Consider the following 13,332-nt stretch of genomic DNA (forward strand, 5'->3'; position numbering starts at 1 on the left):
GAATGTTTATTGGTTTTATCAGGTCCATCACAGTTATCATTTCACACATATTTGCCCGTTTAGTCCTTTTTTTTTTTTTTTTGTTCAGACATTTCCATTTCCCAGATCCACAGATTTCGTTAAACCCCCTCAAAACATTTATTAAATGGAGGATAAAAACAAATGAAAAGAAATGCTTCGATGTTCAGTATTGTGCACTTAGTTTTAGGCTGTACGCCTAAAGCTGTGAGCCTCTAATATATAGTTGTCATTATTATTGACCTTGTCCTTCAGAAGGCTTTTTAATATCATGCATCAGTGTTGTGAAAACATTTGAGCTTCTTTTCAACCAAAGGATCCATGATCCTAACACTTATAATAACTGTATTTCATGTCACCTCTGTTTAATATCAAAGAAAGTTAATATGCCTCATTAAATGGATACAAAAATTATAATTTATCATTTTCATTTGGTTTGCTTTGGTTTACTTGTACACTGGTGTTCAAAGACCCAGAACTTTATTCTGTAACAGATGATGGCATCTTATGGCATCTGCCATTGCCAGAAAGAAACAGAAGGCCTTTTGTGACCTTCAGGTTGCCTTAATGTTTTACGTTTGGAAACACAAACTATCAGTTAAATATCTAATCTCAGCATTGTGCTGCTGTCAATGTTCAACTAAGCACTGTTTGTGCCTGGTGAACATTTAGTTCTGTTTATATGTTTGAAATGACAAACTGAAGCTTCTGATTACATTCATCTACATGCTGCGTTAGATTAAAGCTCATTATAATATTAGCTAGCTTTGCCTTCATAATTTAATTCCTATTTTGTTTTAGCTGATGCACTTTTCTTTAAACACTGGGGTATTTCACATGGTTTTAACCTGTTGCTTTTGTTTGTTTTGTAACACAACTAAATAAAGTAATATAAATGAAAGGTTTTATGTCAAAAATATTTGACATGTATTTCACATTTAGTATAATCAGCTTACATAGTTTGGCTGGTTAGCGTGTTACCATTTTCAAAGGGCAGTTGATTTCACAATAAAATCTGGGACACTCATTGTGAGGCTAAAAACTCAAATTATTGTATTAATTATAATCAAATTATTTATTTGTATATTTATATTCAAACAGTAATGCTAACAAGGTCCTAAAGACAGAAAATTAGATTTCATGCAGTAACATGTAAAACTCATGTTTTTTTAACTTAAACCTAAGTAGCTCATCATTACCATGAATGATGTAGAAAAAAAAAGCAGAATATACATTAGTAAAACTAACTAACATGTCAAACTGTGCGTCCCAACTTTTGTTAATAATAAAAAATAAATTAAAAAATGATGAAACGTGTTTTTTTCCCAGCCGTAGTCGAGCATATATTTTTAACTGCAGATATTTCGTAAACAGAGGTGTATCTAGAAGGGGGTATGGGGTGGCTGGCACCAGCTATGACTGAAACTTCAGTTTAAAACCTTTCTCAGACATTTGAGCTAGTAAGTTGAACTTTTGCAATACCTGACTCAAAATTTTGACATAACAGCCAAAATTTTAACTCATGAGTGGCAATTTCAAGCTTCCATACAATAGAGCATGATTTTCAGCTCCTAAAAATAAAACTAGAAGCGCAAACAACCAGAAACCGCAGTAAAAGCCTGGCAGATCCAGGAGGATATGATGCATTAGGTGATATTCATGGATTCTGTACTTCAGACAGTTCTTGACTGGAAATTATTTTCATCAATTATTAAAACAGTCCTTGTATTTAAAATTATGATAGTTTGTCTAATTACTTTTGGTCCATTGTAAATGGAGGAAAATGCATTAAAATGGCTTTAATTACTAAACAGTTAACAGATATGTGAGGGGCGGGAGCATGGGGTGGATGAGCTGAAATATAATTTGCCTTGAAACATAATACTAGTTACTGCTAATCTTACATCACCACTGGATGAGCGCATGGATAGGAACAGTAGAAATGTAACTAAATTCATTTCCTCAAGTACTTTACTAAGGTATAGGTTTAATGTAAAGTATTAAATCTTTAGTTTATAATTATTCTGTAGATTAACTGCATTATTATAGATCAACCTACCCTGCAATATATAAGTATTGAAAATAATCAACAGCTGGAACATTAAAGAGAAATATATGTACACACATACATGGATCAATAATAGTGATCATAGTGAGTATGCTTACTTTAGCCTACTCACTATTTAGAATATATTTTAAATATATTTTGATTAAAAAGCTTGCACGCTATAACCTACTTAAGTAGGATTGCAGCATTTATTTAATAAAAAGTCTAAAGTCTTTTTCCCCCACTTTGATAAAAGAAATTATCAAACACAAAATTATATTTACAGTCTTGTGCAGCATCATGTGTCACATAACACAGTCTTGTTCATTCACATATTGTACACCTACCAGCATCAGCGTAACTTTGTGCTGAACATTGGGGGGGGGGGGGGGGGGGGGGGGGGGGTGTCAAGAGCTCTGTCTAAATAAATAAATAAATCTGGGTAAATTCCCAGATGATTAAACATGCAACTATTTTGCTGGCAATACCTGAAATGAGTACAGAAAATCAACAGCCTATTTATGCACGATAATTCATAATTTCATTGGGGGGGGGCTTATTTTGGTTGGGTCTGATTATTGGGGGGATCATAACCCCCCTAACCCCTCTGGAAATTATGCCCCTGCCTACCAGCACCTTTACTTATTAATGTCTCAGAAATATTACTGTCAGTACTGGTGTCCTTTTAGATTTATATTTACAATTATATTTATATTTTTTCACATATCACCCTGGAAGCTAATGCAATACTTTGATTGACTCCTTGAATTAAAGCTGAAAGTCTGCACTTCAAATTACACTTCATGACCTAGCAATAGGGTGTGTGTGTGTGTGTGTGTGCATAGATGAAATAGAGGGTGTACACTGTTTTCACCCCAGATGGCAGATGGCTGTCCCTCCCTGAGTCTCGTTCTGCTGGAGGTTTCTTCTTATTAAGAGGGAGTTTTTCCTTCCCACTGTCGCCAAAGTGCTTGCTCAAAGGGGGTCATATGATTGCTGGAGTTTCATCTGTTTATTTTGTATTATTGTAGGGTTTTTGCCTTACAATATAAGGCACCTCGAATCAATTGTGTGTGCTCCTTCTGGTGATGTTTTTAGGTTCTTGCAGAACTTTAAATGAGATGTTTTTCCACTTTCAAAAAGGAGGCCCAATATTCTTCCAGAGCCCCCAGAATTCCTTGGACCCCGTCAGGCCCATGTGGTCCAGTCAACCCAGTTTGTCACCGAGGACAGGAGCACCAGTGTAAGACGTAGCTAGTTGACAGGTGGAGCTCCTCAGTGCACCCATACTGAACAAAACTGGCGCGTCATTCAGAGAACATCACTTTCAAGTTATTGGGCCCACAGTACTGCACAGGTCCGCCTCTCTCTCCCTCCCTCCCTGCCTCCCTCCCCCTCTCTCTCTCCCTCCCGCTCTCTCTCTCTCCGAATAAAACCGACGGTTTCCGCGAATGTGCGAGCTGCCTCCTTGCAAGCAGCCATAATTGGGATTATTCAGGAATAATTCGCCTAATCCAGCCGTGCTGTTTTTGTTTTTGTTTTTCCTATTTTTTCATTTGATTTCGGCAGCGTCTGCGATGTGAAGCCCTCTGTGCCGTCGCTGGATTTGTCCAAAAATCATGTATTTGTTCTGTCACGGAGGCTTTTATTTTGGACCATTAAGATGTAGTCCACCTTCGCTGGACAGCAAAACAAAGACTGCATAATAACAGTTCAGGGTAAATACATCGCCTTTTACGCCGAAAGATGGGGAAAAGAGACGTATCGCGGCTGTTGTCTGTGTGGACTAATTGTCCTGGTGCCACTAGTCAATATAAACGCCAAGACGATTCATTTAGGGGATGCGCGATCTTTTTTTCCTCTCTAACGTTTGTGGGTGGGTTATTATAAGCATTGAAAATCTGACATCATTTGGATATATGAACAGAGCAAGATATGTTATTTTTCCACCGCGTGTGTTTCTAGGCTTCTGGAAACCCATCCTCGACGTGATGCAACATAAAATCTGTTTTCTCGGATGATATTCAGACACCAAATGAGCACCTTCTTCTCCATGAAAATGTAAAAGGGTGGCGGTGGATTTTTTTTTTGTGTGTGTGAGAGAGTGTTTTTTGTATGCATATCTTTTAAATGTGGCTTTACATCAGTCCTCATCCTGGATTTTTTTTTTTTTTTTGATCAGCTGTTGATTATTAGGTAGCCTCTGCCCGTCTTATGTTTATTAAATGTTGCTCAGTTCGCTTTCCTCGCGATGGATTTATGCATAACAGGTGTTGTTTGAGCCTGAGACCACACAGCAAGACCATGCAGCTTTATTATGTGCTTTTCTCTCCATTTAACGAACACTGAAGCAAAGCGACTGGGATCCCTTTTTTGTTGGTTTTTTTTTTTTGCTTTTTTTTTTTTTACCGTGAGGAAAGAAAGGATGCAAAAATGAGGGGATGAAAGGTAGGTTATTATCTCTCTCTCCCTCTCTTTCCATCTCTTTATCGCTCTCTCTCTCAGTCACACACACACACACATACACCCACACACACACACAATAAAAAAAAATGATGGTGATTTTGACACCTGTTCATGTGTTTTTCACTCCACCCTGTGTTTCAGGCCTAGCTGCCATGGCAGCCATTTAATCAGGTGAAATGATATTTGTCAAGGTGGCAGAGAGCTGCTATGATTGAAAAAAGAATAAAGAAAAGAAAACAAGCTTACAGTTATGGCAAATCGTATTGGGTGTCATGGCCTACATAGACAAGGCCCACCCATACAAGCAGCACGACTGAGTATTGTTATCATCCTCTACCCACAAATGAGTTTGCAGGTCTCAGATTTGGTTTATATTTGATTTTTCATTCCCAGAATAAGGTTTACGTTTCCTTGCTTCAACACTGATGTCTGGCCGTGGTGATGGCAACAGTGGTTTTATCACCCTGTTGAGTAACATAACACATTTCTCACACACACACACACACACACAAACACACACACACACACACACACACACACACACACACAGGCCTTCAGTAAAAACCCAAATGGCTCCGTGCTCTGCCATTATATTTGTTATGTGCTTTGAATGATACTGATTACACCCTCTGCTCTTTAACCGACTGTCACGCATACATGCATGCAGAGAGAAAGCAGAAAATGTTCTTTGCTCATTTACAACATCCCTGTTTGTTGGACATGCCCAGTGTCGGTTGTACTGTGTCTGCTCCAGCCCACCCCCCACCCCCCACCGTACACCCCCATGCATTCACTCAAACACCCACACTTGCACAAAGTATGTGAGCTGTTGTATCTTAGCAACGAGCAAGGTAATTACTGAGAGAGCCAAGGAGCTGGCATGCTGTAGAGCTGCTGATCTGATCCCAGCCTTAGAGAAACAGGAAGGCAGATATTTCCACTGTGTTGCCCAACACAGCACTTCTATATTCATTGTGTTTAAATGTAAGCTTTGCTTCAATTTAGTGGCGAGCGTGTTCGACCTAACGAGCAGGTCAGACGTGCTGTTTTTCGTTCCTCAAAATGTGTGTGTGTCTCTGTTCGCAGGTGGCGAGGTTGTGGACAAAGAGGAAAGATGATTCTGTCTTGTAGAAAAGATCCTTTCGGCCTCTCCTTGTAAAGACGAGAGAGCCGTGGGAGACGACGGCTGTAGGAGGATCTGTACTGTTTTTAAAGGGGCCCAAACCAGGCAGGCTCTTGTGGAAGGGGAAAGAATGGCTAACCAGAGCTTTGCCATCGACGGCCCTGGCAGTTTGCTGGCTGTGCTGGCCTCTCAGAGTGGACTAGCAAGGGGCGGCAGCAGCAGTGACAGCAGCAACAACAATGGAGGAATCTCTGCCACAGATGTGTCTGCCTACTTTAAGCTGGTCTTCTTGGGGTTGATCATCTGTGTCAGTCTTGTAGGCAACCTCTTGGTCTCCCTGCTGGTCCTGCGAGACAGGACGCTTCACAAGGCTCCCTATTTCTTTCTTCTGGACCTGTGCCTGGCCGATGCAGTTCGCTCTGCTGCCTGCTTCCCCTTCGTGCTGGTTTCCGTCCACAACAGCTCGGCCTGGACTTACAGTGCCTTGAGTTGTAAAGTTGTGGCTTTTATGGCTGTGCTGTTTTGCTTTCACGCTGCCTTCATGCTGTTTTGTGTGGCTGTCACTCGCTACCTTGCCATTGCCCACCACCGATTTTACGCCAAACGCATGACCATCTGGACCTGTGCCGCCATCATATGCATGGTGTGGACTCTGGCAGTCGCCATGGCGTTCCCACCCGTCTTTGACGTGGGGACTTATAAGTTCATTCGTGATGAGGATCAGTGCATTTTTGAACACCGCTACCTGAAGACCAACGACACCCTGGGTTTCATGCTCATGCTGGCTGTGGTGGTCCTGGCTACTCATGGCTTCTACGCCAAGCTGCTGCTGTTTGAATACAGGCACCGCAAGATGAAACCTGTCCAGCTGGTGCCCGCTATCAGCCAGAACTGGACCTTCCACGGTCCCGGGGCCACAGGTCAAGCTGCAGCTAACTGGATCGCAGGGTTCGGTCGTGGTCCCATGCCACCTACTCTGTTGGGCATCAGGCAAAATTTACACAATCAGCACCGGCGGCTGCTCGGGATGGAGGAGGTGCGATCAGAGAGGAGGCTGGGCAGGATGTTCTACACCATCACCCTGCTCTTTCTGGTCCTCTGGGCACCGTACATCGTGGCGTGCTTCTGGAGGGTGTTCGTAAAGTCCTGCACCATCCCTCATAGGTACCTTTCCATCACAGTGTGGATGAGCTTCGCCCAGGCCGGAGTGAACCCCATCTTCTGCCTCCTGCTGAACGAGGACCTGAGGAAAGTGCTGAGAGCTCATCTGCCTACTTACTGGAGGACTAAACAACACCTGCCCCAGGATGAGGCCTACTGCATCATGTGAGATTAAAATGAGCCTAAAGAGGGGGATGTTTCACGTTTTAAGGGGGAATTTGGAGAGCAGAAGGGTTGCAATGCACCTTGCTTAAGTGTCAGTGTCTGTTTTGTTGTTTTGCACAACAAAATCCAAATTTTGCTAACAAATGCAGGCACAGTGCCGATATCTGAAGAATGTTTATATGTGAAAAAATGTGTGAGTTGCAAAGGTTTGGATAGGGCAGTAGAAACGCCCTGGTAACACTTTAAGGGTTTGTACCGCTGATGACGGACTATATAATTAATAAATTGGAAAGATCACAACAATCACCGCTCCAGCTAAGTGTGTCAGATGCCATTTTAAAATAACGTTGCCTTATTTCAGAGGGACACGCCCCAGAGCTTTCAGCTGAGAATGCGTTTCTGTGTCACATAAGGCACAAAACAGACACAGAGAGGCTTGAAATCCTTGAAGAAATGTGCCGTGGACTGTGAATAGAAAGTGTTGATCAGAGCGTTACTAACTCTGAAACACATCAAGGAACTCAAAGGGTCTAAATGGATTGATAGACCACCCTGGACGCCTTTTCATGTAATTCAAAAGAGACTGCAGAATATCAAGTGGACTCAATAACCTTGGATACATTTAAATAGCTGTTGTGATCCCAGAAGCCCCTAACATGCTTGATTTTTTTGGACTTGATTTAGGGCGTGTCAGGTTTCTTTGTATCATAAAAAAAAAATTGCCTGTTTTCCTTTATTTGTAAACAATACATGTTAAGCAGATGACACTATTTTGAAATATGACTTGATTTCATATTGTATAGACCGTACAGGAATCTATATTCCTGTTTGTGTGTTTTTATAGAGCATTTGTGTGTATGTGTGTGAAAAAGAAAAAAAAAGGCAGAAAGAAAAAAAAATGCAGAGGGAAGTGGAAGGAGACAGAAAGAAATAATGATGATAGAAAAGGTTCCAGTAACACTGAGTCAATATGAAAGCAGCCTCATCTTGTGGTCTCAAAATCATGGAAAATTGAGCAATCTCATCATATGGAAATTTATCCTTCAAATGGATTTTTAAGCTGGATTTTTAATGCTAATGTGCAAGCAATTGTGAAATACAGATGGATAATGAAAAAAAGGGAGACAGAATAATTAGAAAACAACAGTTGTACATTGAAAACAGGCCATAGGATTTAATGACTTGAATGATGATGTATATTACGTTATTTGGAAAAAAAAAAAAAAAAACAACATTAGGAAGTGTACATTTATTTGCAAATGACGATCTTGGGAATGTTTTAAAGTGCTGTTTTGCTCTCACCAGAATACAAAAAAAAAGAGAAAATGAAGTGGCACTTAATTTGAATGAAACTTGAATGTTACCGGGCCATCTTATATCCCCCCCACCCCGAACATTAAAGCCAGCACTTGAGTGTCTGGATCACAGTATGTTCAAAATCCAAACATCTTCAGGTTGTATACGACCCCCAATTTGTGTGGTGTATGAAAACTGGCTTAGACTACAATGAATTGTCTCTCCAAATTACAATTCATGTGACACAAATGTCTGACCTACGATATGTTAGGCATAGATATACACGTGCAGTCAATTTTTTTTAAAATGTGGACACTTGCACAGCATACTGTACTAAGCATGCATTCCACTGCATTTCATAGATTCAAAACTGGGGATTACAACTTGTACAGATGTTGTTATGGAAAGAAAAAGTGAAAAGTGAACAGAGGTCCATAATTTTTACGTCTGGCATTCCCTCGCGAGATGATATTCTGTAACTGTACAGTTTAACTGAGTTGGTTCTTTTGCCCACTCATCAATAAAGACTCTACTTTTGATGCATTCTGATTTATGACCTGTCTCGATTGCGACACGGGCCCAGTGGACAGCACTTTACACAAAATAGGCCACTTAACAGTTTGTGCAGCACAAATTGCACCCTGTGTCCATTGTTGTTCTCGAACACATACAAAAAAGCTGAATTTATGACACATCGGTCTATCATTGTACACTTCACTGGATGAAATGAAAAAGTCATCCCCTCCACTGAGCACTGATCAACAACCACTATACAGTCAAAACACTTTGTGATTTTCTTCTCCAGTAGCATTTCAGACCTGTGGAGACAGGTGTCACACAAAAAAAGAACTGAAAACATAAAATATATGGACAAAAGTACCAGCCCACCTACACGTCACACCTGCAGGAGCTTCTCAGCCATGAAAACCAAAAACCATGAAGCTCCTGGTGCACAGTTTTAATGCCAGAGAGGGTTTGTAACTCTAAATGGGACCGAAAACACCTGATAGGCCCATAAAGTGTATCAGTGAATTATGATGTGGAGCTTCATAAAAAGGCAGCTTAAATGCTCATTTCCACCTCCATATGTTTATTCAAAGACTCTTCTGGAGAAGCTTTGGATGATTCAGTGTTAGAAATAATCCCTATTTATCTTATACTTGGTTCATCATCTTGGTGACATCACAGAGAGCCAAAGGTAGCAGAAATGTAAGAAAGAGAGCATTTAGATCAGTTGAAGCCTGAGCTTTTGGATCACAGACATTACTTGCAAATATGCTACCCCATTGTAACAGTGCATAAATGCAGAAAATAGGGAAAAACCTAACTGGCCTTTTTGAATATAATAAAAACATTCCTGCAATAAAATCAAAGGTCACATTATGCAACTCTAGGATGTTCATAAGGTCACAATAAACTGTTGTTTATACCAGACGAAGCTAATCTTTAAGGTTCAAAGTGTACTCAACTGAATGAATGAAATGGATCCATTTGAAAGTGGAATACTGTGTTATTTTCTTTTTTCAAATGTTAAAAATGTCTCACTTCTCAAGACGAAACAGCAAAAAAAAGCTTAAATATAATAATGGTCATGCACAGGAGTACCCTCTGGAGATGATGGGTTGCAGTAATTTCATAATCATTAGTATTTCTGTATTGGTTAGATTGTATGGTGTATTCTAAAAGATAACAATTAATACAGCAGAAAACTGAAAAAAACGGCCGCTGTATAAATTATGTAAATTAAAAGTAGCTTTTTCTTTCACCTACCGTTTTCAAGTGGCAGCTGTTGAATCTTTTGTGCAAACTGCAGAAAGGGTTTTAAGGGGTATCTAATCCCTCAAAAGACCATAAAAACACATTTTATATTTTAAAATAGGCAGAGTTAGTGCTCATGCTAAGATATTTGGATCAATATCTCTACAAGTATCAGGATCTTAAACAAATAGTAGACATACGATCATAGAAAATAATTTTGGATATACTTTATTGTTAACTCCTCTGCAGGATAAGAAACATCAATGTAGTGTAAAAAAAACCCCAGCTCATACAGATTCCACATGTACAGCAAGCCTTATGCAACAGCAGTGCTTCTGACACGTTAAAAGAAAATGGATGGCTTGGAAGAAAAATACTTCATTGTTGTAATTAGGACATGATTGAAATCCAGTCACTGTGTGGTTATGTAATGTCTTGATAAACAATTAGCCTATATTTTAAATTTGAATGAGAGATAATTTCCTTTGTCTTAATTGCTGTGCTCAAGCTGATGAAAAGGATGTTTCTATAGTGAGCAGCATCAATTGTGTGAACGCCCTCTAAATAGTCCAGGTTTAACAGGTTGCATCCAACTGTGCCTCTCTGTCTCCCCAGAACTGATGCTGAAGATTCATCTAAGTGCTTATTTTTAGTTTTCTTCCCACTTCTCTCCAAGATTCACAACAACATAGGCGGTATTACTCATTTGTGAAAGCTCACCCCCGCCCGCTGTACGTTCTGAGGATGCAGAGTGCTGCATAGGCCTTGTTGCACTGTCCTATCAGAAAACATGTGGTCACGCGGGTGAAGTTTTGTGTTGACCTCATAGACAATTCTCTTTTTTTTTGTTTGTTTGTTTTTGATCAGCACCTATCATGGCTGCTTCAAACAAAGCCGGCGTCCTTCCTTGCAGTGTATCCAAACTTGCATGTCGCAAACTCCTTACCAACCTTGAGAAGAATGTAATCGAGTGTGAAAGTGCTGTGCTGGAAATTTTGAAACTACAGGTTCCTTCGAACGCTGTGCTTTTCAATTACTTTAATTCAATCTCTTTTTCACTTGGTAATTTCTTTCTTTTCTCTGCACTGTGTAGAGACTGCAATGCAAACTGCAGTCACAATTTGTGAGCGCAGTGATTTCCAATGCAGGGGTATGCAGTCATTTTAATATTATTTTTTCTAATAGTTCTTTTTACTGCAAATTCTATAATATTTTCACCCATTTAAATTTTAGAAACATTATCTAAATTAAAATAAAAGTAAATTACGTTTAGTTAAACTAGCCACACAAAAATAATCAACAAGCGTGACACCACCATGGCCAGTGAGGCTATTCTAGCCAGTCCTCTGACCTCACACAACCAACAAAGGCCTGTAAGTGTTGCTACACTTCCTCAGAGAGGACGAGTTAACTCCACTAAACACTGTTTTCAGTGGAGCTTAAATATTATGAGTCTTCATGGTGTACATCTAAAGAGGGGGAAATTATTATTTAATCTCGTGTTGAATTTGTAAGTTTGCTCACTTACAAAGAAATGAACAGACTCTAATTTTATGGTTGTTTCATTTTAATGGAGTGAAACAGAACATCAACCAAAAATTCAGTTTATAACTTTTTCCGTAATGAGGATTTTTGGTTGATTTCTTGTGACTCCCCCCAAAAATCTAAATCAAAATCAAAATCAAGCTACCATGAAAACTAGAGTTCATTTCTTTGTAAGTGAGCAAATTTACAAATTCATCAGGGGATCAAATAATTATGTCCCGCACCAAATATAGCCGTCATGAGTGAGTGACTAAAAAAAAAAAGTATTTGGGATACAGATCAGTGTGATAAATGTTTCACAGGATGCTCAGAAGAATAACATCAGTTAAAGGATCGGAAAGAAAGAGGAAGTATTGACAAAAGCACTATATTGATAATGTGAGCAATTTGTGACAACTTACATAAAGGAACTTCCCTAATAACAGTACTCAGCAGTGCTTCAAATTCACTGCTAATGTCAACATGCTAACATGGTGATCAGATTAAAAAGTGACAGCAGTTCTAGTGTTTAATTTGATGCTAAACTGGAACAAGATACACTCACTGGCCACTTGTTTGCTTATAGAACTGCCTTAATTCTTTGTAGCACAGATTCAACGAGGTGCTGGAAGCTTTCCTCAGAGATTTTGGTCCACGTTGACATGATAGCATCACAGTTACTGTAGATGTGTCAGCTGTGCATCCATGGTGTGAATCTCCTGTTCCACTACATGGCAGATGTCCTCTATTGGATTGAGATCTGGTGACTGTGAAACCAGTTTATGACAGTTTGAGCTTCGTGACATGGCGCTTTATGCTGCTGGAAGCAGTCGTCAGAAGATGAGTACAGCAGCAAAACTCGGTGTTGTCACGCTGTGTTGTTTAAACAATGCTCAGTTGTTGCTAAGAGGCCCAAAGTGCGCCAAGAAAATATTCCCCACACCACACCACCACCTGCAGCAGCCTGAACCACTGACACAAGGCAGGGTGGATCCATGTTTTCATGCCGTTTACACCCAGTTCTCACCCCTGTTGCAACAGCAATTGAGATTCATCAGACCAGGCAATGTTTTAGCAATCTTCTGTTACTCAATTTTGTTAATGCTATGCAAATTGTAGCCTCAGTTTCCTGTTCTGAGCTGACAGGAGTGCCACCCAGTGTGGTCTTCTGCTATCTAGGCCATCTACTTCAAGGTTAGAAGTAGTGTGTGTTCAGCAGTGCTCTTCTACATACCTCAGTTGTAACGTGTTGTTATTTGAGTTACTGTTGCCTTTATCAACTCAAAGCAGTTTTTTTCACCCAGAGAACTGCCATTCACTGGATATTTTCTCTTTCTCACATGATTGTCTATAAAAGATGGCTGTGTGGGAAAATCCCAGCAGATCAGCAGTTTCTGAAATACCCAGACCAACCCATCTGGGACAAAAAACCACATCACGTCCAAAGTCGCTTGAATCATCTTTCTTCCCCATTCTGTTACACGTTTTGAACTTCAGCACGTCATCTTGACTGTGTCTAAGTGCCTAAATCTACTGTGTTACTGCCCTGTGATTGGCTGGTTAGAGATTTGCATTAACAATTACTTGACCAGGTGTATGTAATGGATTGGCTTATGAATATGGAACCATGGTTATCAAGAATCTGATTAGATTTCTTATTAGATTAGCAAAAGAAAGAGGGCAATCACCAAAGTGAAAGTCATCCACAAGTGATACAAAATATTTAAGGTATAGAGATTTTTGAGATATTTCAATTCAGTATCCAGTTTTATTT

The 13,332-nt window shown here is 39.9% G+C and overlaps 1 protein-coding gene across 2 annotated transcripts; it reads left to right on the plus strand.

Annotated features, from left to right (window-relative positions):
- The first annotated feature begins 3,475 nt into the window (after positions 1-3,475).
- On the plus strand, positions 3,476-8,819 carry LOC146364693 (putative G-protein coupled receptor 173). 2 transcript variants are annotated; one of them, XM_084916544.1, is made up of 2 exons: positions 3,476-4,513; positions 5,618-8,819. In XM_084916544.1, exon 2 carries the CDS (start codon positions 5,785-5,787, stop codon positions 6,982-6,984), a length of 1,200 nt encoding a protein of 399 aa, XP_084772670.1. In that variant the 5' UTR covers positions 3,476-4,513; positions 5,618-5,784; the 3' UTR covers positions 6,985-8,819. The 2 variants fall into 2 exon arrangements, with proteins under 2 accessions (XP_084772670.1, XP_084772671.1); XM_084916545.1 differs by lacking the exon at positions 3,476-4,513 and adding an exon at positions 5,327-5,515.
- The last annotated feature ends 4,513 nt before the right edge of the window (positions 8,820-13,332 follow it).

Source organism: Perissodus microlepis, chromosome 20, assembly GCF_051167445.1.
Source record: "Perissodus microlepis isolate ML-2025 ecotype Zambia chromosome 20, ASM5116744v1, whole genome shotgun sequence".
In the NCBI taxonomy this organism is placed as follows: Eukaryota; Metazoa; Chordata; class Actinopteri; order Cichliformes; family Cichlidae; genus Perissodus; species Perissodus microlepis.